The sequence below is a fragment of the Heterodontus francisci genome, chromosome 11, assembly GCF_036365525.1.
Source record: "Heterodontus francisci isolate sHetFra1 chromosome 11, sHetFra1.hap1, whole genome shotgun sequence".
NCBI classification, from domain to species: Eukaryota; Metazoa; Chordata; class Chondrichthyes; order Heterodontiformes; family Heterodontidae; genus Heterodontus; species Heterodontus francisci.
Genome location: NC_090381.1, coordinates 107,805,671 through 107,832,778, shown reverse-complemented (window position 1 = coordinate 107,832,778; position 27,108 = coordinate 107,805,671). Strand labels below are relative to the sequence as shown.

Genomic DNA, 27,108 nt, shown 5'->3' with positions numbered 1-27,108 from the left:
ACCACCTCCCCACCTCATTTCTCTAACGATACAGATTCTTACTAAGATACACTTCCAAAGTTGCTAATTGCCCTATTGTACCTGAACAGAGTGGGCCATATGTGTCAGCATAAGACAAAGGTCAAGAGATGGTTTGACTCGGGTTTGGGGAAGGGAGGAATCCTGCCTCTTAACTGATATACATACATAAGTAGTATGTATATACATACAGGAAGAGTGACTGGTCAGTGTATAGGAGTCAGAAACATCTTTGTCTTCCAACTGCCTGTCTCAGGGTAATTGTAGCATTCATAAAGGATGATGTCAGCTAACCCAACATAGCCAAGGAATGAAATCTGGTTTGTGTGGCTCAGTTTGTTTACTATGAAGGGGCTACAACTCATAAGTGTTGTGAACAATTGACCCATCATTTCACTGCCATGTTTAATTGGAATGGGGTTTTTGCTTAAGAGTCACAGGTATTAGCACTCACTTGCCAATGATCTAACTTTCCTTGTCTAATCAGAACAGCCAGTTATTAATTCAAACAGAATTGAAAAGTAAACTTATGCTAAATTTGTACTGAATTTTAGTCAGACCATACCACTAGCACTGAGTACAATTCTGGACTCCATATTAGAAAAAAGTATCGACAGGCACTGGAGAGAGTGCAAAAGAGATTTACAAGGATGATAGCAGAAATGTGGGAGTATACCTATCGGGACAGGATGAAAAGGAAAAGGCTAAGGGATGACCTAATAAAGGCCTTGAACATTTTGAAGAGTTTTGATAGAGTAGATACAGAGAGAATGTTTCCACTTGTGAGCAAGACTAGAAGTCATCAATATAAGATAGTCACCAGGAAATCAAATAGGGGTTTCAGAAGAAACTTCTTTACCCGGAGGTTGGTGAGAATGTGGAACTCTCTACCACAGGGTGAAGTGAATAATATAGATGCATTAAAGGGAAAGCTAGATAAGCATATGAAGGAGAGGGGAATAGAGGGTCATGGTCGATACAGTTAGATGAGGCATGGCAGGAGGAGGTTCAAGTGGAGGACAAATGGACTGGCTGGGCCGAATAGCCTGTTTCTGTTCTATATAATCCTATGTAAACAGGAATAAGTACAACAGAACTTTCTAATTTGTTGACATACATGTTGACCACCTGCCAGGTCCCATGAAAAGTTTCCATACTCGTACACCACGCATTGTGAAAGGTCTTTGAAATTCATGGCTGACTGTTTTGTCCACCAGTCCAAGAGGTTTCCTTCTTTGTCGAAGTTACGACCTGCATCAGGTGCACAGACGGATCCGTTAGAAGTCCAGCTAGGCAATGAACCTACATTCTCTCCAATTTATTATTAATTATTTGGTCTTACCATTGTCATCGAATCCATGAGTGATTTCATGGCCAATAACCATGCCAATAGCACCAAAGTTCAACGCACTTGGTTGTCCTTGTCCAAAGAAAGGTGGTTGAAGAATACCAGCTGGGAAAACTGGCATAAAAACAAACTTTAGTTAATTAACTGAAGAAAAGATAATTTCAATCTCTTTGACCTTATCTTGAACTCCCTTTATCCAACCAGCCTTTGTAACCTCATAAATCCCAGCTTGCACCCTCTGCTCTCCTGAGCCTAGGCCTCTGTGTATTTGCCCCCATCTCCCGCTCCCTGCCTCTTTCAGCTGCCCCGGGGCGGGGAGGGCGCAGTGGAGAGGGAGGGGGCCCAGGCATTTTTTTTTGGAGGGTCCCCACCCCGCTTCTGGGGCTGGAGTTAGCGCTGAGGGAGGGTAGAGGGAGAGAAGGCCACCGCCGCCATTGGGAGCAGGGTGTGCGTGTGCGCGGGGGGAATGGGAACCCGAAACCCCAGGGCAGCAGCAGGGGAACTGGATTATAGGGAGCGAGGGTGAAGGGAAGAGGGGCAGAGGGCGGAGGAGGGGAAGGAGTGGTCCCTTATCCTGAGGAGGGGGAAGAGAGTGAGGGAGTTTATTCTTGGGGTTGGGGGGTTTGAGAGGGTGAGGGAGTTTATTCGGGGATGGGGGAGAGGGTGAAGGAGTTTATTCCAGGGTGGGGAAGTTTAATTCTGGGGGAGGGGGAAGAGGGTGTAGGAATTTATTCCTGGAGTGGGGGGGGGGGGGCGGTGGGTGAGAGGGTGAGGGAGTTTATTCGGGGATGGGGGAGAGGGTGAGGGAGTTTATTCCAGAATGGGTGAGAGGGTGGGGGAGTTCAATTCTGGGAGAGGGGGAAGAGGGTGTGGGAGTTTATTCCTGGGGTGGGGGAGGAAAGAGAGGGTGAAGGAGTTTATTCCAGGGTGGGGGAGTTTAATTCTGGGGGAGGGGAAAGAGGGTGTGGGAGTTTATTCCTGGGGTGGGGGAGGAAAGAGAGGGTGAAGGAGTTTATTCCAGGGTAGGGATGAGGGAGTTTATACCAGGGCGGGGGAGAGGTTAGGGTGCTCGAAGATGGGATTAGACTGGGGAGATAGTTTTTTGAGCCAGCGCAGACACGATGTGCTGAATGGCCTCTTTCTGTGCTGTAACTTTTCTATGGTTCTATGGTTTTCTTGTCAACAAATAGTGTCACAGGGGATTTTACATCCACTTGAACAGGCAGATTGACCTTGTTTTAACATTTTGTCTGAAAAGTGACACCTCCAACAAGTGCAGCACACCCTCAGTACTACATTCAAGTGGAAACCTAGACTGTGTGCTCAAATCTCTGGAGTTGGGCTTCCCAAAACCTCCTACTCAGAGGCGAGAGTGATATCCACTGAGCAATGACTAATACCACAGCCACAGCTTGTTAATTTATGTACATCTATTAAACGATAAATTGCAACGTAACATTTATTACAGCAAAGACTGAGGGGGGACCTGCTGGAAGCCTTAAAGTTTAGGCTGCGTTTGCTGACAATGCAATGACTAGGTGGTGCCGTACTGACACATGCGTAAATGCAGCCTCATTCACTGAAACGTCACTGTCTGCACAGTTGCCAGTAATAAAAATGGCGCTGCTCAATTTAACACAAAAAAAAGAACTGAAGCCAAACCCCCTCAGCCCTCAATGGCTGCGATCACCACCTCCACACGCACCCACCCCACCCCCCCGCCTCAACAGTACCCTCTCGCAATCGCTGCCTCGATCGCCACATTCAGTTTCCAGCTCACTCCCACACCCACCTTCTCACCACTCCCTCCCACTGCTTCACACTAATTGTTGCTCCATCCCACTGTTCTCTCCCATGCCCGACTGGTTGCCATTCCTTCCCGCCACTCGGTCCCTGCCTCGCTGCCCGGAGAAGTGGCAGGTTGGGGAAGGGGTGAGGGGGAGCATGCGAGGTGCCAGCGACGCGGTGTGATGGGGCGGTGACCAGTGGGAGCAGCGAAATGGAGCAGTGAGCAGGCGGACACGGGAGAGAGTGCGGGGGTGAGGGGGAGGGAGCGGGAAAGAGAAGAGGCAACTGAAACCGCTTTCCAAAACTCGTGCTGGAGGTTGACGCCCAACTGCGCCATGATGCATTCGCGTGCATGCGCGTATTGGTACTGGCAAGCTGGGAAAGCTCAGGAGCATTTTGCGTGTGTGTAAAGATGAATGCATTCCGTGCACGTGCGCAGTTTGGACCGCAGTGATGACGTCGACGCTTGGCTGCCTTGTCAGGGGACACTCCGTAAAGTGTATGAAGGGGTTTGATAAGGTCGACATAGAGAAGATTTTTGCACTTGTGGCAAGTCCAAAACTAGAGTCATAAATATAAGTCATTAATAATTCCAATAGGGAACCACCGACTCAGTGACAAGAGCGCTAACCACTGAACCAAGTCTGACACTAAGTATTGGATGATCATTTATCTGGTGCCTCTACTGGAGAAATGCAAATTAAGAAGGAAAGAGGAAAGGAGAAGAAGGGTGGGAAGAAGTGAAACGCTGTGGGGAGGAAAGTAAAGAGTGGATTAATTTTGACAACAGATGGTCCGCAGTATTGGGATTAATTTCAATAGTCAATTAAGTCTATTACACGTTACTGTCTGTTAATGGCCAAAATGCAAGCATCTCAACTCCAGAGATGATAGGAACTAGAAAGCGAAAGTTCAAGCAGGTTAATACAAATAGTGCAGCATATTTTAAAAATTGTTTTTCTTGTTCACAAGGAGGGGTCTGAAGTTATTTGGATTAAGATGAGGTTGCATAATAAATGTATGTTCACTTGCTGTCTGTAACATCAAGCCGTTTAATAAATTCATATCTGGTCTCATCTCACTCATGTCTTTTCGGTCTGCCTACTGAAAGATTAGAGAGGCACATGTAAATGACATCATGCCCAAGCAATTACTATTGAGCATGCCCCAGTTTATGCAATCGTATTGGTCAGATAAGGTGCACTCCTGAACATAAGATGCTCAAACCACTTATAGAATTGACCAGCCCTGCCGAGCCCAAGAAATATATGGTATAAAGTCTGCAAATGGTGCACACTTTTAGCGCAGGTCCTTTACAATAGGTATAAAACTCATATGCCCATATTTGCCTCAGGAGAGGAGCATATTTTCTTTTAAATTGGGTAACATTAACAGTTAAACACATTGGTGTATTGGGTACCATGGTGACTGGGATATAATAACTCAGTTAGAGGCCAATTCCTCTAATGGAGCAATTTTCCAATTATGGTTCCTTTGATTCTTGAAAGTTATAGTGAGCTCAACGTCTCACCAGAAACTTCAATTATGGCTGCCTTATTACCATGATTTCAATTATCTGGAAAAGGTAAGATGCATTTGGGAGAAATGGTGGATTTATTCCGTACAGCCCAGTTGAAAATGAATGTTGAGTATACAACAGCAACTTTCATTTATACAGTGCCTTTAATGAAGTAAAATGTCCCTAGGCAATTCACAGGAATGTAATCAGCCAAAAAAGGAGACGCTAGGACAGGTGATGAATAGTTTGGTCACAGAGATTTGAAAGAGCGTCTTAAAGGAGGAGAGCGAGGTAGAGAGGCGGAAAGGTTTAGGGAGGGAATTCCAGAGCTTAGGGCCCAGGAAGCTGAAGGCACAGCCGCCAATGGTGCAGCAGTGAAAATCTGGCATGTGCAAGAGGCCAGAACTGACAGAGTGTAGAGATCTCGGAGGGCTGTAGGGCTGGAGGAGGTTACAGAGATAGGGAACGGTGAGGACATGGAGTGATTGAACACAAGGATAGAGTTTTAACTTGGAGGCTTTGGTCGACCGCGAGCCAATGTAGGTGAGTGAACATAGGGATATAGAGGACTTGGTTTGAGTTAGGATACAGGCATCAAGAGCTGTTATGTCACCCCTTTCCTAACTCCACTGCTAGTTAAACAGTTTACTGCCTCTCACTGCCAAAGCTCGCACTTGAAGAATGGTTGGGCAGGTGAGGTCGTTAAATCGAGGCCCTGTCTGTCCTCTCAAGTGGACGTAAAATATTCTATGGCACTATTTGAAGAAGAATAGAAAAGTTCTCCCCGGCGTCCTGGGCAATATTTATCCCTCAACCAATACCTACAACAGTTTAACTGGTCATTATCCTACTGCTGTGCATAAATTGGCTGCTACGGTTCCTACATTCCAACAGTGACTACATTTCAAAGTATTTAATTGTCTGTAAAGCACTTTGGGACATTCTGAGGTCAGGAAAGGCGCTATATAAATGCAAGTTCCTCTTTCCTTTGACATTATAATTGGTTTTGTACAATCATAGACACCTTCCAATAGACAAGATTCTCCCTATTGTTGTTTATTTTTTTGGTTGAGATTTTGTTGATTTTGAATCTCTTCAATCAGGTGGCCGGCCAATCTGACATCCTGCCCCAGAGACAAGAATCCAGGATGTGACTTCCTTTTCAACTCATTGGTGCAATTCCATAATTGACCAAAAGGTGGAGCAATTTGTGAAGTATAGTCTGTAAATGACTGGTGGAAAAATAGTGGACACTGACTTCAGTGCAAATGAAAATCAGGAGAGATGTCAATCAGGCTATCGCACTAAGTCAAAATGACTTCCCTAAGTGTCCATCTGTTATTGTTGCCAACAGACGTTTCTCGTCTATAGAACACATGGAATTACATAGAATTTATATCAAAAAAGCAGGCCATTCATCCCAACAGGTCTATGCTAGTGTTTATGCTCCACACAAGCCTCCTCCCACCCCATCTCACTCCATTGCCATAACCTTCCATTCCTTCCTCACGTGTGTATCTAGCTTCCCCTTAAATGTGTTTATTTTATTCACCTCAACCACTCTCTGTGGTCGTGAGTTCCACATTCTCTCCACTCGCTGGATAAAGAAGGTTCTCCAGAATTGCTTATTGGATTTATTAGTGACTACCTCATAGTTATGACTACTGATTTTGTACTCCCAGTGGAAATATCCTCTCCAAGTGTATGCTATCAACCTTCCTCAAGTCACCTCTCAGTCTTCCCTTTTCTAGAGAAAAGAGCCAGTTCAATCTTTCCTGATAGTTGTACCCTCCCCAGTAGTAGCATCATCCTTGAAAATCAAAGATAGAAGGAGGTATTGCAGTCAATGACAATGACAATCAGGTTATGCATGACTCTGTTGGCCATTCTGCGAACATCTGCTTTCTGCCTGGAGTGAAAATTCACCCTTTTTTTAAAATGCAGTTGGAGTCAACAAGTTGTCAATAACTGCCTTTTATTTGTCTGTTGGGCAACTTTGGACCATATCATTTCTGCTTTGAATAGAGTAGCCATTACTGCTAACTTCAACAAGAACAATGAGTAATTTGCATTTAATGTAGTAAAATGTCCCAAGGCGCTTCACTGGAGCCTAATCAAACAACAATTGTCTCTGAGCTGGGCCCTTTCCACATGCTGTCATGCCAAATATAAAAATTGTATTTTTGTATCGTGTTTAATTATCCCTACCCGGCATTGAATTGGCATGGGACCAGACAGATTAGGAAGGCCCCACATTTGGTCGGTGCTGAATTAGCTAACGCCAGGTGAACTGTAATAAAGGTTATGATTGGCCTTGACATCGGAAATAAAAATCACAGACAAGGTTTGAGCTGAATTCCTATCCTGCAACTCCAGCTGGAAATGTAGATGGCTGGTGATTTGGCTTAGTGACTATTCTAGAAGGGAAAAGGCTGAGGGATGATCTGATAGAGGTTGCTAAGATAGAATTTTAGCTAATTAATTAATTAAATTCAGATTGAATGGTTTGATAGGGTAGACATAGGTGCGAATTTTACAGACACCCCCCCAGTGTCAGGAGTCATGGCAGGGAGACGGGGGGTGCGGTGGTGGCAGAGAATGCCTCCGGGAGAGGCCTGCCACAGGCTATGACGCCTGGAAGGCCCGGCCTGATATTGCTGGTGGTGGCAAGGCCCTGTGGCGGGCTCCCTGCTGCTCGGCGATGGGACCAAAATTTAAATATGGTAATTTATTAAAATAAATGAATTGATACTTACCCGCTCACGCTGTCCATCCCGATGAGATACTGGTGCTGGTGGCCGGCATTCCCGCGCCTTCAAATCCCCATCCAGGGATCCAGGGGCAGAACACTGGTGGGGAGGGGGGAGCAGGTAAGTTTTCAGTGTGGTGGGGGGGGGGGGGGGGGGGAATGGGATCAAACTAACCTGATTGGTGTCGTGGATGGTGAGAAGGGGTGAAGTTAAAAGTTTATGAACTTTGGGTGGCGGGTAAGGTCAGGTGCACAAGGTATTTTGGGTGGGGGGGGTGGTGGAGAAGAGGACTAGGAATGAATTCTCTGGTTATTGGGGGGGGGAGCAGAGGGATGTGCTAGAAACATATATTTATTTTTTCCAAAATAATATTAATTCACTATACCTTTAAATATTAAAATTAAACGGAAGGGTTTCAGGCCCTTTAAAAATGACGTCAGCGCCTGCGTAAAGACTGCGGACACCATTGCCGGAGACGGACCGCCCACTCACTCCACATCATCCAGTGGGAGGGTGATGGGGGGGAAGTGGGGTGTGGCCGCCGCGGCCATTTAAATGAGCCGTCGCGTTTAATATCGCGGTAGCTCCGCGACCTGTGGTCCGCGCTGGCAGATGCTATAGTTTACGTCTGCCGCCAAATTGTAAAATGCAGCCCGTAGAGAAGCTGTTTCCACTTGTGGCTATGTCCAAAACTAAGGACAATAAATATTAGATAGTCACGAATAAATCCAGTAAGGAATTCAGGAGAAACTTCTTTACTCAGAGAGCGATTAGAAACAGGAACTCGTTACCATAAGGAGTAGTTGAGGTGAATAGTATAGAAGCATTTAATGGGAAGCTGGATAAACAAATAGGGGAGAAAGAGAAGGTTTAGATGAAAAGGGCTGGGAGGAGGCTTGTGAGAGGCATAAATACCAGAAGGACCAGTTGGGCCAAATCAGCTGATTCTCTGTAGTACATTCAATAGTAATTCTATGGGCAGAATCTATTGGGCTCCCAGGAGACAGGCTGGGAGGTGATGGGTGGGGGTGCCATAGAATAGCGACACAAAACAGGGGTTGGAGGATCCATCGCTTTTCCGTCATGCTGCGATAAATTTGAAGACGGCAAAGGCTGAAGATGGCCTTCCCGCCCAGAGGCCAATTGAGGCCCTTAAGAGGCCAATTAATATCCACTTAAAGGCTTCATCCCGCTGCCGCTGGAATTATACCAACGGTGGGGGAGGAGGCTCCGCTATGCGGGGAGGTCGCTCAGCAAAGCAAAGCAGCCTTCCTGTGGACTTAGGGTGGAAAAGCGGCTGGCCTGCTCAACCCAGCAAGAACAGCCCGTCAGATTTTTATTGAGGGGGCAGACGGGGCCTCGGCTTAACATCTCACCTGAAAGATGGCACCTCCTTGGCTGCTCTTCCTGGGTTAAGCAGGCCTGCCGAGACACGGTTCCAGATGGTGTGGCGCTTGGCAGGACTCGTGAGAGTTGAGTCAGTCGTCAGGACTCGACTGTGAGTAAACGCACTCTTCTGGGTGTGTTTGCTGGCCATGCAGAGGTGCTACTTTAGGGCACAGCCTATTCACCCTGTAATACTTGGGCAATAATCCTACAGGCACTGGGGCCTTCTGCTACTTTGTCTAAGTGAGAGGCAACAAGCGTGTTCTTGGACAATGACTGTCAATGCACCATTGAACTGTAAGGAAGATTGTCACGTAGAATCACATAGGGCTGAATTTAATGGAGCCAGCTAGGGTCATTTCAGAGCTCCCCCCACTCCGGCACGATGTGAAGAAGAGCAGGAGTTCTCCACGGTGACCTGGCCAATAATTATCCCTCAACCAGCATCACTAAATAAACACTAAAATAAAAGCAAAATACTGCGGATGCTGGAAATCTGAAACAAAAACAAGAAATGCTGGATTCACTCAGCAGGTCTGGCAGCATCTGTGGAAAGAGAAGCAGAGTTAACGTTTCGGGTCAGTGACCCTTCTTCGGAATTCCGAAGAAGGGTCACTGACCCGAAACGTTAACTCTGCTTCTCTTTCCACAGATGCTGCCAGACCTGCTGAGTGAATCCAGCATTTCTTGTTTTTGTCACTAAATAAACAGATTATTTGCTCATTTATCACATTGCTGTTTGCAAGGCCTCGCTGTGCACAAATTGGCCTTTGTGTTTCTTACATTACAATAGTGACTACACTTCAAAACTACTTCATTGGTTGGAAAGCACCATGGAAACATCGAAAATGTCCTGGGATCATAAAAGAGGCTAAAAGACATATAACCTACTTTCTCCTACAATAAACATCTTTTATTTATAGAAAAAGCAGTGCATATCATCTGTCATTAAAACTTGCGACTGCCCATTAGAGCATTATTGACAACATGTTTGCTTAGCTAAGCCTTGCTCCAATTCAGATTCTGGCGTTCGCCAGAGCTGGCGGGCAGCCATAAAGACGGGGCTAAAATGTGGCGAGTCAAAGAGACTTAGTAGTTGGCAGGAAAAAAGACAGGGGCTCAAGGGGAGAGCCAACTGTGTAACAGCCCCGACAAACAAATTTCTCTGCAGCACCTGTGGAAGAGCCTGTCACTCTAGAATTGGCCTTTACAGCCACTCCAGGCGCTGCTTCACAAACCACTGACCACCTCCAGGCGCTTATCCATTGTCTCTCGAGATAAGGAGGCCAAAGAAGGAAGAAGCTCCAATTCAGATTTACAATCTATGACTGCAGTAAGTCAACATCAGCTCTCAAACTGCGCTCTCTACCACCTCGAAGGACAAGGGCAGCAAGCGAATGGGAAAACCACCATCCTGATTTGAAAATATATCACCTTTCCTTCATCACCACTGGGTCAAAATCTTTGAACTCCCTTCCAAACAGCATTGTGGATATATCTTCACGGCACAGACTACAGTTCAAGAAGGTGGCAATACGGCAGTTGGGGCAGGGTAATAAATGCTGGTCTTGACAGCAACATCCACATGCCATGAATGAATAAATAATTTTAAAAAACAGATACACATGTGTCACTGGGGTGGGGGAGGAAGTGAGAAACTGCTGTAACCGAAGGTCAACAATTAGCTCCACCTTGGTTTTATGAGAGATCCTGATTTTACGATGGTCCTTAGGGAATCATATCCTTAATCTTCTAACATGTGGAATTTGATGTGTGACTTGGTGTGTGTCGATGAAACATTGGAGTTCTGAAAGATCTTGGCTGACCCAAGACATTGTACATTTCCAACCCAGACCTATCTTTAAGGATGCAAATAAATCCCTAGTATATTTTGTAACTTGGAACCCAAAATTTAAAGAAGAGCTGGGGCTCTTTTCTCTAGAAAAGGGAAGGCTGAGGGGTAGTCTGATAGAGGCCTTTAAGATTATGAAAGGAATTGATAGGATAAACTTACAGGAGATGCTTCCATTTGGGGGTAAGAACAGAACCAGGAGCAATAAATATAAGATAGTCGCTAATAACAGGAGAAACTTCTTTACCCAGAGAGTGTTTAGAATGTGGAACTACCACATGGAGTAGATGAGGTAAATAGTATGGATGCATTTAAGGGGAAGCTCGATACGCACAAGGGAGAAAGGATTCGAAGGATACGTTGATAGGGTTAGATGAAGAAGGGTGGGTGGAGGCTCATGTGGATCAGTGGTGTCGAATAGAATGTTTCTATGCTATAAATGCTGCCGTACAGGTCCCCACCTGCCAAGAATGAGGCACATTAATTTCACCACATGGACATTAAACTTCAAATTGCTGCTGGGAAGAAAAGAGCGCCTATTACAAGGAATTGCCAGGCCCCGAGCCAGAAAGACATTTTTGCATACTAGCAGACAGTGTCGGAACAAAGGAACCAGTCCCTGCTCCCAGTACACAGAACGGACATGGTCAGACCAGTTTAGTCACATGACTAACTGGCTGTTTCAGAGTTTTGAACTGAGAGTTTTAAATTGGAGAAACAGTGTTTGAAGACAAAAGTTCCTGGATTGAGAACATCTCTCTCCTGTCTGTTCCCATCTCTTTCTCACCAGCTTTGGAATCCATTGAAAACACATGAACCCGAAGAGAGAAAAGTGAACAAGGTTTACGAAGAATACTGGACCCCAACGAAAAGCAAGAATTACCTACAAGCAAGGACTCTACACTGAGCTCGAAGAATGGTAACTAACACTTCAGATAGTGCCTCAAAATTCTCCACTTTATCTTCTGCTCTTATCTGTTTCTATCTGCATGTGTGTATCGCGTATGCATGCTAGCATGGGTGCATCGTATATCCATAGGCGTCAACCGAATTAGAGTTTAACTTTAAGTTTTAATAAAATTCACCTTTCTTTTTTAAATCTAAGAAAGCCTGTTTGTGCTCATTTTTTTGCCTTATAATTGGAAAGCGGTGAACAAGGATTCACTAAGTTGGATCTCAAAACACAGTGTGTTTAAAAATAAGACTCCGTTACAGTAAGATCAAGTGAAGGCAAAAAGGGAACCCTAGACCTCTTTCTCACCAGGTCGTAACAATACTTTGTAATCATATGTAAATGCAGAAACATCCATTCTTTGACTAGTCAATGGTGAAAATCAGGGCTGTAGATTCCAATGAAGTCCCAGACATTAAAAAAGACCACAATCAGCCAATATATTAAACTGGCATCATTGCAACCAATGTCTGGCCATGTGATTGGGCAGTTTACATTCAAACTGTATCTGTAAACATCGGGGACAGTAGATTGTGTAACACAAACAGTAAGTAAAAAATATATTTTTTAATGCTGCTAATGGGACACCACTAGATTTTTAATGAAGTGCTTTACCTATTTGGTTTCTGCTCGATGAATAGAAGGCATTTACCACAGCAGCTCCTGATATCCACCTGCAAAGCAAACCAGATAAAAATTAGCCTGACTCTTCTCCCCATACCCCTTTACCCTCCATTGTGACCTTTCACTTCTGCCCCACCTCCATCCAGCTGGAAAAGAGGTAGGGTTTTCTTAAAAAGTCTATTTCAGGCTCCTGAACTCAATGCCCCCTCTCTCTCCCTCCCACTCCACTTGAAAATAATCTACACACACAGTTAAAATCTGCAATGTCTTTTGTTTACCATATACAAGGCACCAGTCAGGAGTGTGATGGAATACTCTCCACTTGCCTGGATGAATACAGCTCTAAAAAAAACTCGAGAAGCTCAACACCATACAGGACAAAGCAGCCCGTTTGATTGACACTCTATCCACCACCTTAAACATTCACTCCCTGATGAGTGGGGTGGGGTGCGGAATTCACAACCAATCTTGTCATCACCAAACTTTTACACACACACTCACATTCTATTAGGTTTCACTGAACAATGTTGAGGCACCTGGCTGTGGTTCGCTACAAACTCAGTGTAGAGCAGAGATCGAACCTGGGATGACTCCTGGTCAGTATATGACAGATTAACACAATCACCAATTCAACAAAGTCGCACAAAGACCGCACCTTTGACAGAACTAATTGGCAGCCACTAAATCTTAAAGCTGCATTACTGAGGACTGGGAAGATTTCCTCTGTGCATTGTGTGCAATTAAATTGTCAATGCATTCTGGACAATATTTTTTGGACATATGGTACACTGATCAAAAGAATTAGGAGCAGACGTAGGCTACCCGGCCCCTCAAGCCTGCTCCGCAAAGTAACATCTTTCAATTGGATAACTATCCAATTCAACTGTTAGAAAATGGAGAAACAAAAATTGTTTGACTTCAATCTTCCGAACTTGCAGAAAACAGGGTGAAAGGGGTGAAAGAGAAGGGTGCAGAAAGATAAACCAATCTAGTCCTGAGAAAATAGTACACTTTTTTGAGAGAGAGACGGAGGTGAGTGACGCAAAGCAATTAGTGCAAGGTCACTACGAGGCTGAAAACATAGAGAAGAAACATTTAGCCCCTCCAGTCTGTTCTGCCATTCAATGAGATCATGGCTGAGCTGCGACCTAACAGCATTTACCCATCGTTGTCCCATATTCCTGAATACTTTTGGCTAAGAAAAATATATCAATCTCAGATTTAAAATTAACAATTGATCCAGCATCAATTGCTGTTTGCCGAAGAGAGTTCCAAACTCCTATCACCATTTGAGGGAAGAAATGTTTCCTAATTTCATTTGTGAACTGTCTGGCTATATTTTTTGACTATATCCCCTAGACCTCGACTCCTCAGTTAGTGGAAATAGTTTCTCCCAATCTACCTTAACTGTTCCCCTTAATATTTTGAAAACTTCAATTAAATTACTCTTTAACTTTCTAAATTCCAGGGAATATAACCCTAGTTTGTGCAATCACTCCTCGTAACTTAACCGTTCGAGTCCAGGTATCATTCTGGTAAATCTACTCTATGCTCCCTCCAAGGCTAATATATCCTTCCGAAGGATTTTACCCTTGGTGGATGGGAGCTGTCCACTGACTGAAAAGTCAATGGCAAACTAGCTACCACCTGGCCTGGCTTGGGGATCCGACTTGCATTTTGCGAGTCCCCAGCCTTAATTGTTCTGAAGCGGGACTTCCACACGCTTGAGGCAGGAAGTCCTGCCTAATAGAGCAGCTGGCCAATCAATGGGCCTGCAGTACAGCATGGCTGCCTGACCCGAACCCGACAGGACCTGATGACATGTGTCAGGGTCGGGTCAGGTCGCACTTCCAGGTCCGGCATTCGGGCTCGGGTCGGTCAGGCCGGGGCGGACATGCTCTATCACCACCTCCGGTAAGTGGCTCCAATGTTAATGTACTTTTTGGACTTGAAAGGTGGTTTTGTTACAGTTTTTTTAAGCTTGTGCAGAGAAGCAACAAAGTGAAAAACGGAAGGTAGGTTAACTGATGGTCAGGTCAGGTTGGGTCGGGCGCGGAAAAAAATGAAAAGGCTGGGGCCAGATCGGGCTTGGGGTCGGATGTGGTTCTACCGGGCTCGGGTTGGGTTTCATTTGCAGACCCGAGCCAGCCTTTAGCTGGCAGCTCTCTGAACCAGCAGCGCCAACGGGAGCAGTAGCGACTGCTGGGACTGCAGCCCAGCTTCATGAGGAAAATGTCGGGGTGCCACAGAACGCAGGTAAGTTTTTGTTGCCTCACCGGGGGTGATCAGTCGGGCCACGGCGAGGCAAGGGTGGTCGATTGGAGAGACGGGGGGGTGGGGGGCAGGCGTGTTGGGTGCTGGGGGCGGGTGGGACAGAGGGGGCGACCCTCCATCAGGCACAGGCGGCCTTTCTCGGACCTGGCTGCCCAACCAGCCACAGGTAAAATCCCCCTGGCAACGGGCTGAGGCCCTTAAGTGGCCATTTAAAGGACTTGATTGGCCTGGGGCGGGCCGTTTTCAGCCGCCGCTGCCCTGCGTAAAGTGGCGGCAGAAGCAAGAGCGGGTCGGGAAGGGTCCCTCGAGTCCCCCACTCCATTTTATCCACCACCCCACCTCCCAACCATCTTCCCGGTCTTTAGGGGGGGGCGTAAAATTCTGGCCGTGGTGTCCAAAACTGTTCACAGTGCCTCCAGGTGTGGTCTGACCAGGGCTTTGTATAACTGTAGCAACACTTCTACCTGCTTGTAGTCAATTCCCTGAGGTATAAAGACCAGCATTCCTCATGTCTTTTTGATTATTTTCTTATTATTTTTATGGAAACACAGAAAATTGATGGCACAGAAGACAATTTAGCCCATTGTGTCTGTGCCGGCTAACAAAGAGCTACCTGTCATGAGTTTCTTTGTGTTATCTTAAGCAACACAATGAGGTACGTGGATTTCAGTTCCTTGAAGATCTCTGGAAGGTTTATTAATAGCTAAATTAGTAAATACAATACAGAGCAAATTACATACAGAACCTTTCTCCAGTGTGTTACAGTGCAGTGACTATGGCTTCTAGTCACATGAATACATCCTGGTACTTAGCTCATTAGCATACTGATTTCTTAAAGGGACATCACTCTGAAAGCAACCAGACAGCACTATCCAACCTAATAGCCCTTTCCAGCTCTTGGTCTGTAGCCCTCTAGGTTACGGCATCTCAAGTACATATCCAAGTATTTTTCAAATGCGATGTGGGCTTCTGTCTCCACCATTGCAGGCAAACACCCACCACCCTCTGGGTGAAAACATTTCTCCTCAATTCCCCTCCAATCCTTCTGCCAATTACTTTAAATTTAGGCCCCCAGTTATTGACCTCTCTGCAAAGGGAAGTAGGTCCTTCCTATCCACTCTACCTAGGCCTCTCATAACTTTAATCACAGAAAATGATACTTCAGAAAGTAGTTGTTAGAAAGCTCACAGTTGGAACACTGTGAGTAGGTATAGGAGTTAAGGTGCAGTTATCAGCAGGTACAGCCCAGATTCACTGAGATGTGGCCTGGTATGAGGAAATACACATACAAAGAAAGGCTTGAAAAAGTTGTAGCTTTTTCATTAGAAAGGAGATTAAGGGTGGTATAACAGAGATATTTCAATTTATAAAGGTATGGGACGGTGTAAATAGAAGCAGATTGTTTCCAGTGAGTGAGGTGTTTCGAACAAAAGGACATTGATGTACGCTTAAATGGATTAGCTCAGAGTTTGTGAACAAAATAACAGCATATAAAATGGTGCTGGCTGTCGTTAATGTGTAATCGCCCAGTGACTTGTGCTGACAACGAGAGACCCCATGAATTGTGAATCACCACAAGTTGCTGGTCGATTTGGGATGTTCCACTGTTAGCCTTGTGAAAACAGCAGCTCACCCTGAATCTACCCGCAAGTTTCACAAACTTGTGGGATTTATACAGTAAACTCGAATTGAACTCATCATTGAAAGACAGAACTGGTACTTTAACAAATTTTATGATAGGATAATTGTTCATGCAATCCCAGTTAATCTCTCCAGCCCAGAAAGGGAACAATTTAAACTATTAAGTCTCATTCCTGCAAGAACTTCTTAGAGACTTACATTTAAAAAGAAAACTTACTTTCCCTTTTTGTCTCCTTGTGTCTCTTGTTTTCTCTGAATACAATCTTCCTTTCCCTCTCTTTATTTCTCTTTCTGTACCTGATTTGACTCCAGTTCACCCTATTTCCTTCTCATTTGTTCCTCTGTTTCTTTCTCGACCCTTAAATTTCATTGATTATAGAGATTGACTATTCAGTCACCAAGGTCTGAAATGCTTGTTGTCCTTGCTGTGCTGTAATCAGTTCACAATTCTAGCAAGTTAAGGCACAAAAAATCTGAAAGCTGCAGGGTGCAAGAAAAAGTCTAACTAACGGCATGTATTGCACAATGTCCTTAATCAGAAAGATCTGGGACAAGTGCTTCAGCACAAAGAATAGGAGATACGTTTTTACACAGAATATTGTGAGCTAGTGATTGAAACATTCAAGAATAGGTTCAAGAGGCAAGTTAAAGGAAAGGGGGATATAGGGATTTAGGAACATACGAACATACATACAGACGAATCAGGAGCAGGTGTAGGCTACTTGGACCTTCGAGCCTGCTCCGCCATTCAATAAGTTCATAGCTGAACTGATTACTCCACATTTCCGCCTACTCCCGATAGCCATTCACCGCCTTGCTTAGCAAGAATCTATCTACCTCTGTCTTAAAAATATTCAAAGACTCTGCTTCCACCACCTTTTAAGGAAGAGAATTCCAAAGATTCACGACCCTCAGAGAGAAAAAAAAAATTCTCCTCATCTCCGTCCCAAATGGGCTATCCATTATTTTTAAATAGTGACCCCTAGTTTTAGATTCTCCCACAAGGAGAAACATCCTTTCCACATCCACCCTGTCAAGACCCTTATATGTTTTAATCAAGTTACCTGGTACTCTTCTAAATTCCAGCAGATACAAGCCGAGCCTGTCCAATCTTTCCTCATAAGATAGCCCGCCCATTCCAGGTATTAGTCTAGTAAACCTTCTCAGTACTGCCTCTAATGCATTTTTACATCCTTCCGTAAATAAGGAGACCAGTCCTCACCAATCTGCCTGCCGGAGATGCATCTGTCCATGACAGTATTGGTAGGAGTGACCACCGCACAGTCCTTGTGGAGACGAAGTCCCGCCTTCACATTGAGAATACCGTCCATCATGTTGTGTGGCACTATTACCGTGCTGAATGGGATAGATCTCGAACAGATCCAGCAATGCAAAACTGGGCATCCATGAGGCGCTGTGGGCCATCAGCAGCAGCAGAATTGTACTCAACCACAATCTGTAACCTCATGGCCCGGCATATCCCCCACTCTACCATTACCATCAAACCAGGAGACTAACTCTGGTTCAATGAAGAGTGCAGGAAGGCATGCCAGGAGCAGCACCAGGCATACCTCAAAATGAGGTGTCAATCTGGCGAAGCTACAACACAGGACTACTTGCATGCCAAACTGCGTAAGCAGCATGTGATAGACAGAGCTAAGCGATCCCATACCCAACGGAGCAGGGATCTGTTCTGGGACCTCTGCCCTTTGTGATTTTTATAAATGACTTGGATGAGGAAGTGGAAGGCTGGGTTAGCAAGTTTGCCGATGACACAAAGGTTGCTGGAGTTGTGGATAGTGTGGAAGGCTGTTGTAGGTTGCAACGGGACAGTGACAGGATGCAGAGCTGGGCTGAGAAGTGGCAGATGGAGTTCAACCTAGAAAAGTGTGAATTGATTCATTTTGGAAGGTCGAATTTGAATGCAGAATACAGGCTTAAAGACAGGATTCTTGGCAGTGTGGAGGAACAGAGGGATCTTGGGGTCCATGTCCATAGATCGCTCAAAGTTGCCACCCAAGTTGATAGGGTTGTTAAGAAGGCGCATGGTGTGTTGGCTTTCATTAACAGGGGGATTGAGTTTAAGAGCCGCGAGGTTATGCTGCAGCTCTATAAGGCCCTGGTTTGACCACACTTGGAATATTGTGTTCAGTTCTGGTCGCCTCATTATAGGAAGGATGTGGAAGCTTCAGAGAGGGTGCAGAGGAGATTTACCAGGATGCTGCCTGGACTGGAGGGCATGTCTTATGAAGAAAGATTGAGGGAGCTAGGGCTTTTCTCATTGGAGCAAAGAAGGATGAGAGGTGACTTGATAGAGGGGTACAAGATGATGAGAGGCATAGATAGAGTGGATAGCCAGAGACTTTTTCCCAGGGTGGGAAGGGCTATCACCAGGGGGCATAATTTTAAGGTGATTGGAGGAAGGTTTCGGGGAGATGTCAGAGGTAGGTTCTTTACACAGAGCGTGGTGGGTGTGTGGAATGCGCTGCCAGCGGTGGTAGTAGAAGCAGATACATTAGGGACATTTAAGCGACTCTTGGATAGGTACATGGATGAGAGTAGAATGAAGAGTAGGTAGGTAGTTTGATCTTAGAGTAGGTTAAAGGTTCGGCACAACATCGTGGGCCGAAGGGCCTGTACTGTGCTGTACTGTTCTATGTTCTATGTTCTATGTTCTATCAGATCTGAGCTCTGCAGTCCTGTCACATCCAGCCAAGAATGGTGGTGGGCAATTAAACAACTAACTGGAGGAGGTGGCTCCACAAATATCTGCATCCTCAATGATGGGGGAGCCCAGCACATCAGTGCGAAAGATAAGGCTGAAGCATTTGCAGCAATCTTCAGCCAGAAGTGCCGAGTTGATGATCCATCTCGGCCTCCTCCAGCATCACAGATGCCAGACTTCAGCCAATTCGATTCACTCCACATGATATCAAAAAACGACTGAAGGCACTGGATACTGCAAAAGCTAAGGGCCCTGACAATATTCCAGCAATAGTACTGAAGACCTGTACTCCAGAACTTGCCGCACCCCTTGCCAAGCTGTTCCAGTACAGCTACAACACTGGCATCTACCCTGCAATGTGGAAAATTGCCCAGGTATGTCCTGTACACAAAAAGCAGGACAAATCCAACCCGGCCAACTACCGCCCCATCAGCCTACTCTCATTCATCAGTAGAGTGATGGAAGGTGTCATCAACAGTGCCATCAAGCAGCACTTGCTTAGCAACAACCTGCTCAGTGAAGCTCAGTTTGGGTTCCGCCAGGGTCCCTCAGCTCCTGACCTCATTACAGCCTTGGTTCAAACATGGACAAAAGAGCTGAACTCAAGAGGTGCCCCTGACATCAAGGCAGCATTTGACTGAGTATGGCATCAAGGAGCCCTCACATAACTGAGGTCAATGGGAATCAGGGGGAAAATCCTCTGCTGGCTGGAGTCATACCTAGCACAAAGGAAGATGGTTGTGGTTGTTGGAGGTCAATCATCTGAGCTCCAGGGCATCACTGCAGGAGTTCCTCAGGGTAGTGTCCTCGGCCCAACCATCTTCAGCTGCTTCATCAATGACCTTCCTTCAGTCATAAGGTCAGAAGTGGGGATGTTCGCTGATGATTGCACAATGTTCAGCACCATTCATGACGCCTCAGATACTGAAGCAGTCTGTGTAGAAATGCAGCAAGACCTGGACAATATCCAGGCTTGGGTTGATAAGTGGAAAATAACATTCGCGCCACACAAGTGCCAGGCAATGACCATCTCCAACAAGAGAGAATCTAACCATCTCCCCTTGACATTCAACAGCATTACCATCACTGAATCCCCCACTATCAACATCCTAGGGGCTACCATTGACCAGAAACTGAACTGGAGTAGCCATATAAATATTGTGGCTACAAAAGCAGGTCAGAGGCTAGGAATCCTGTGACGAATACCTCACCTCCTGACTCCCCAAAGCTTGTCCACCATCTACAAGGCACAAGTCAGGAGTGTGATGGAATACTCTCCACTTGCTTGGATGGGTGCAGCTCCAACAACACTCAAGAAGCTCGACACCATCCAGGACAAAGCAGCCCGCTTGATTGGCACCCCATCTACAAACATTCACTCCCTCCACCACTGACGCACAGTGGCAGCAGTGTGTACCATCTACAAGATGCACTGCAGCAATGCACCAAGGCTCCTCAGACAGAACCTTCCAAACCCGCGAGCTCTACCAACTAGAAGGACAATGGCAGCAAATACATGGGAACGCCACCACCTGCAAGTTCCCCTCCAAGTCACACACCATCCTGACTTGGAACTATATCACCGTTCCTTCACTGTCGCTGGGTCAAAATCCTGGAACTCCCTTCCTAACAGCACTGTCGATGTACCTACCCCACATGGACTGCAGCGGTTCAAGAAGGCAGCTCACCACCACCTTCTCAAGGCAATTAGTGATGGGCAATAAATGCTGGCCTGGCCAGCGACACCCACATCCCACGAATGAATAAAAAAATAGTACTGTACACAGTATTCCAGATGTGGTCTCACCAATGCCCTGTATAGCTGAAGCATAACCTCCCTACGTTTGTATTCAATTCCCCTCGTGATAAACGATAACATTCTATTAGCTTTCCTAATTATGTGCTGTACCTGCATACTAACCTTTTGTGATTCATGCACTAGGGCACCCAGATCCCTCTGCAGCTCAGAGGTCTGCAACCTCTCATCATTTAGATAATATGCTTCTTTTTTATTCTTCCTGCAAAAGTGGACAATTTCACACTTTTCTACATTATACTCCATTAGCCAGGTCTTTGCCCACTCGCTTAACCTATCTATATCCCTTTGTAGCCCCCTTAAGCCCTCTTCACAAGTTACTTTCCTACCTATCTTTGTGTCATCAGCAAATTTAGCAATCACACCTTTGGTCCCTTCATCTAAGTCATTTATATAAATTGTAAAAAGTTGAGGCCCCAGCACAGATTCCATCACTCATTATATCTTGCCAACCAGAAAATGACCCATTTATTCCTACTTTCTGTTTTCTGTTAGTTAGCCAATCTTCTATCCATGCCAATATGTTACCCCCTACACCATGAGCTTTTATTTTCTGCACCTTATCAAATGCCTTCTGGAAATCTAACTACAATATATCCACCAGTTCCCCTTTATCCACAGCATCTGTAACTCCTTCAAAGAACTCCAATAAATTGGTTAAACATGATTTCCCTTTCCGCTCTGCCTGATTACATAGAATGTTTCGAAATACCCTGCTATAACGTCTTTAATAATAGCTTCTAACATTTTCCCTAAGACAGATGTTAAGCTAACTGGCCTGTAGCTTCCTGCTTTCTGTCTCCCTCCCTTTTTGAATAAGGGAGTTACATTCACTATTTTCCAATCTAACAGAACCTTCCCCGAATCTAGGGAGTTTTGGGAAATTAAAACTAACGCATCAACTATCTCATTAACCACTTCTTTTAACACCCTAGGATGAAGTCCATCAGGACCTGGGGACTTGTCAGCCTGCAGCTGCAACAATTTGTTGAGTACCACTTCCCTGGTGATTGTAATTTTCTTGAGTTCCTTCCTCCCTTCCATTTCCTGATTTACAGCTAATACTGGGATGTTACTTGTATCCTCTATAGTAAAGACCGATGCAAAATATCTGTTCAATTCATCTGCCATCTCCTTATTATCCATTATTAATTATCAATTATGAAATCTTCTGAAAAAATAATTTCGAGTAGGTCAGTGTGTAACACAGTGAGAATGTAAGGAAGGGGATATAGTAGCATTTGTTAGCATGAGTGGAAATTTCAAAGGGACACTGATGATAAGCTGTATTGATAGAACAGAAAAAGAATAGGATAGGCACACTTTGAACGCGATTCTGAGACAGAGAAAAAATCTTTATTAAAACATGACCTGGCTCTGGTCTCTTCTGTAGAAATATATCATAGAGCCACAGAATTATTGAGTACAGAATGAGAACATTCAGCCCATCATGCCTGTGCAGGCTCTTTGGTAGACCTATCCTATTAGTCCCACTCTCCTGCTCTTTCCCCACAGCCCTGCAAAATTTTCCCCATCAAGTATTTATCCAATTCTCTTTTGAACATGACTATTGAATCGATTACCACCACCCTTTCAGACAGTGCATTTCAGATCATAATAACACAAATACGTAAAAAAAAATCTCCTCATCTCACTTCAGGTTCCTTTGCCAATTACCTTAGGTCTGAGTCCTCTGGTTACTCACCCTCCTACCGCTGGTGTTCTAAGACAGTAAATGTCCATGCTTAGAACCAGCTAAAATTGCAAGACAGAACAATAAAGGGATACTTACACTTCTTTGTTAACCTTTTCTCTGAGCTTTTTCAGACTCTTCATTTGTCCCGATTGCATATTTTGAAGAATGTTCTTAAAGTATTCGTCAATGCTGAAGTCCAACTGAATGGAAAAAACGCAGATCAATTATCTTGTACCTCTATTACATTCCAGTTATCAGCTTCAGATACCCTCCAAACAAGTTCTCTATTTACACAGCAAACGAGGCTGTTTTGCTGCTAGCATTTTACCGCCCTCCTATAACAGCTTTACAGCGTATTTATATCAACAATAACATCTTCCAGTTATATACGAGAGAGAGGCGGAGAGGTTTAGGGAGGGGATTCCAAAACCTAGGGTCCAGACAGCTGAAGGCACGGTCATCAGTGCTGCACCAATGGAAATAGAACCAAAGAAATTTCTAGAAAAGAAGGAGGCAAGAACTGCAACATGCATTGATATAGCATATCTAACATGGAAGAGTCTCAAACAATTGACAAGAGATATTACTAAGGGTGACTAGACTTGTGGTCTAAGAGACAGCTTTTAAGGAGGGTCTTCAAGGAAGAGGTGGAGATGCAGAGACAGGGAATTCCATAGCTTAAGGCTGAGACAACAGAAGCTAAGACTGCCAATGGTGGGGGCGAAGAGAGTGGGGGTGCATAAGAAGCTGCAATTGGAGGAGTGAAGCAAGCAGAAGAAATATCAATCTCAGTTCCAGTACTACTTACTATCCAGTGATTACTGTGAGATGGTATGTCTGTTGATGTCAGGTGAGGATAGAAGCAGGCTTGGCTGTGATGGCCCCCACAGTCAGATAGCCTGTCAATATTTACTGTGTATACTGACTTATGAAGAATGGCCATTGCTAAGATAATTTACCAACCCCCCACAGAACTGTAGCCTATGCGTCAACACTTTCTACCACAGCTTATCTAATCTTTCATGTTTCAAATGAATTTCACATGCAACAGCCTTGGCTCAATCCCAACTAAGAAAGCTAACGCAACACAAACCAGAGTTTAATGAAAGCCAGTGTAATTAATACAGAGTTAATAGTAGTACAGTAAGATACTGTTATCTTGTGGCACCATTTGACTATGAAACAAAGAGGACCCATTCCCTGAGTCATTTGCATGGTCACAAGATAGATTTAGATGGAAAACCCTTTGGGCCCAGATTCCCATCACAGCATCAGCCTTGTTACTTAAAGGAGAATGTGCCCTGACCTCAATTACACATCCTGTCAATCTGTTTGAGCTGTTGATTGTGCACTGTATAAAAAAAACTTCCTGGCATCTGTTCTAAACTAGCCTTTCACAATCCAAAACATTGGTCCCTTGCTTCACTGCTTTTGCACATTGCTGATCCTGGTTTATTTCTCCATCCAGTTAAGCACCCAATATACCTCTACGGTGTCAGCCTAGGCTCAGTCAGTCGCATGCTGGGTCAGAAGGTTGCGAGTTCAAGTCCCACTCCAGAAACTTGAGCTCACAATCAAGGCTGACACTCCAATGCTGTACAGAGGGATAGCTGCATTGATGGAGGTGTCATTTTTCAGATGAGATATTAAACTAAGGCCCTGACTGCCCGATCAGGTAAGTATGAATCATCCAACTATTTCAAAGAACAGGGGAGCTATCCCTGGTGTTCTAGCCAATTTTTATCTTTCAACGAACATCATAAACACAGTTTATTGTCTCATTGTTGTCTGTGGGACCTTGCTGTGTGCAAACTGACTGTTGTGTTTACTACATTACAACAATGATTAAATTTCAAAAGTTAAACACTTTGGAAAGTCCGGAGGCTGTGAAAGGTGCTTTATAAATGGATGATTTCTTTCTTTTATATAAGATCTCTGAGATCGCTTTTTGCTAGGCTAGAGAGTTGTAAATAATCAAGTTGTCTTTTATATGGGCTGTGTTGCTGTTCTCAGAATGCTCACAGCTCCTTATATTATGGCAACCCCAGAACTGTATGCAGTCAGCTCAGTGGTAGTGCTCTCACCTCTGAGTCTGAAAGTGTGGGTTGAAGTCCCACCCCAGAGTCTTGACTGCATTCTCTAGGGTGATCAATCAGTGTATTACTGAGGGAGTCTGCAATGTTGGAACTGCTGTCTTTCGGATGACACGTCAGACACATTAGACTGTAGGTTTAGGAAAAAGAACCCAGTGCATTCTTTAGAAGAAGAGCATGGGACATTTCACCTCTGTAATGGCCAATATTAATTCCTCAACCAACCTCACTGAAAACACAGATGATCTGATCATTTATCTCATTGCTGCTTGAGGGATCTTACTGTGTGAAAATTGGTTGCACAAAGTACTTAATTGGCTATGAACCACTTTGGGACTGCAGTCATGAATGGTGCTATATAAATTCAAGTTCTTATTTTACTCAGGATGTAGCCTGACAGGATGATTTGAGCTCAGCTCATTCATAATTATGGACCGGCAAATTAATATTAATGTTATTTCTTTCATTCCATCTGAGCTTTATTTGCTACAGTTTGGAATGCAAGAGCAAAAATTGTGTGTGTGCAAAAGTGGGAAGGACACTCCAGTGTCTCACAGTGACCCCAACAATCATCAACTCATCACAGATGTCTTGCTTCACCAAACACAGGACCTCATCTGCAATAACCATATTGTGCCATGGGCTTATGATCCCCCTATGTTAAGCTGATACTTGATCCACATAAATCCCATATCTGCAGGCGTTCTTCAGTCTTCATGCCATTTTCTGTTAGCTACTTGCCAATCTAGTGTGCTTGAGCAAAATTCTAAGTGGGGATTCTAGAAATTTCCCGTGGGCTCATCTCGAACTACATGGCCTGATGATGTAATCCCCTACTCTACTGTTCAACCCATTAGGTCTGCAGATTTCACACAGCTTTTCTTTAACTTGCAGCTTCCAGCTTCTCTTTCCATAGGGCTGCCAGCTGGGTTTCTTGCTGCTGGCTGTGTTCCACTCAGGTCAACATACACAAAGACAACTTGCACTTATAAAGCACCCTTGACACAGTAAAACTTTCCAAGTCACTTCACAGGAGCACCAAAGAAGGAGACATCAGGACAGATGACCAATAGCTTGGTCACAGAGGTAGGTTTGACGGAGCATTTTAAATGAGAAGGGTGAGATGAGGACATGGTGAGGTTCAGGGAGGGAATTCCAGACCTTTGGATCCAGACAGCTGAAGGCACAGCCGCTAATGGTGGAGCGATGCAAATCAGGGATGTGCAAGATGCCAAAATAGATTAGCGCAGAGATCTCCAAAGCTGTGCAGCTGGAGGAAGTGACAATGATAGGAAGGGGTGAGGAATTGGAGGCATTTGAAAATGAGGATGAGAATTTTAAATTTCCAACTCCCAAAGGAATGGGATAGATTTTCAACATGCTGTTCAGGCATGTGTGCGGTGTTGCATCCCTTATAGAAACCTTCTTGCCTGATACCTATCTATGGAGCTGCTTGGGATGGTGGGGGAGGAGTTATGAATGGGAAACCCAGAAGTAAGGATTTCCTGAATGTCCAGTAGTTTTTTTAACTGCAGGGCGTCTCGTAAATTTTTTCTCCCTGTTCCCTGATTGACAGGCTGGCTCTCAGTCTGGCAGCCAGCCTGCAGCAGAAGGATGTGGTGCAGGAACAGGTAGGAACGCAGGCAAGGATTGTGGTCGGGGGCAGGGATCACAAGGGGGTGGAGATGGTGGTCAGCAGGGTTGAATCAGCGGTGGGCAACAGCAGACCAATTGTTGGAGGAGAGGAATTTACAGGGTAACTTGTTGGGGTGAGGTATATCCTCCTACTGCTATTGGACCACAAGCCTTACGGATCCAGCTCTTCTCACCTCCTTTCATCTGCTGGGTTTCATGAGATCTGGGAAACACAGCCAGGATGAGTTAAAAATAAATCAAGGCACGCAGCCTCCTTAAAAGGTTCCAACAACCAACCCACCTCTTGAGAGCATATTAGCTAACCATTCGCTGTATCACCTTCTGGTAAAACCTGAAGTGGGCAGATTCGAGATGGGTTGGGCTCCTGTTTCAGATTTCTAAACTTTTAGCTTCCCACCCAACCTAAACCCACACATTTTTCTGCAGTTAAAATTACCCCCTTTGATTTCCAATTTAATTGTGGAAATCCAAGTTGAAAATCTAACCCAATATCATAACTTTGTAGCAAATTAATGAAAGGAGGAATTCAATCTCAATGAGTTGACAAAATGATTTACACCAAATAAACTGGAGACAACGGTACCTACTTACCCCTTTGTACTCAGCATTCAGTTTGGCATTATCCTTAATGTCAGCTGGATATCCAATTCTCTGCCTGATAGCTCTAGCCTAGAAATAAACAGCTCATGTTAACCCATCTATAGTGGAATCTTGGACTGTTATTAAAATATATTGTTATGAAAGTGCTTCCATTTTTAATATTTTTGTGAGGACTTGTGTTTTAGATTTGTGGAGATGGATTCATTTGAGATTGAAGGGATTCCATAGATGTGTTTTTTAAAGGGTCACTGGAAGGACTCTGTTTAAAAACAATATTTACTGGATGTCACAAGTAAGTAAACAATAGGTGCCTTCAGACTATGGGAGTTGTTTACAAGAGAAGTGACATGTCAAGATTTATGGTGCTCAA

General features: G+C 44.7%; 1 protein-coding gene across 4 annotated transcripts in view; it reads right to left on the bottom strand.

The window, feature by feature from the left end:
* LOC137375456 (neprilysin-like) overlaps nt 1–27,108 on the bottom strand; it is a 203,814-nt gene that overhangs the window by 25,293 nt on the left and 151,413 nt on the right. For all 4 annotated transcript variants that reach the window (XM_068042736.1, XM_068042733.1, XM_068042737.1 and 1 more), the window contains exons 15-19: nt 26,730–26,807; nt 22,486–22,589; nt 12,229–12,287; nt 1,361–1,480; nt 1,136–1,269 (exon numbers count right to left, since the gene is read on the bottom strand). In XM_068042736.1, the coding sequence (XP_067898837.1) occupies nt 1,136–1,269; nt 1,361–1,480; nt 12,229–12,287; nt 22,486–22,589; nt 26,730–26,807 (495 nt within the window). The remainder of the gene's footprint in view (nt 1–1,135; nt 1,270–1,360; nt 1,481–12,228; nt 12,288–22,485; nt 22,590–26,729; nt 26,808–27,108) is intronic.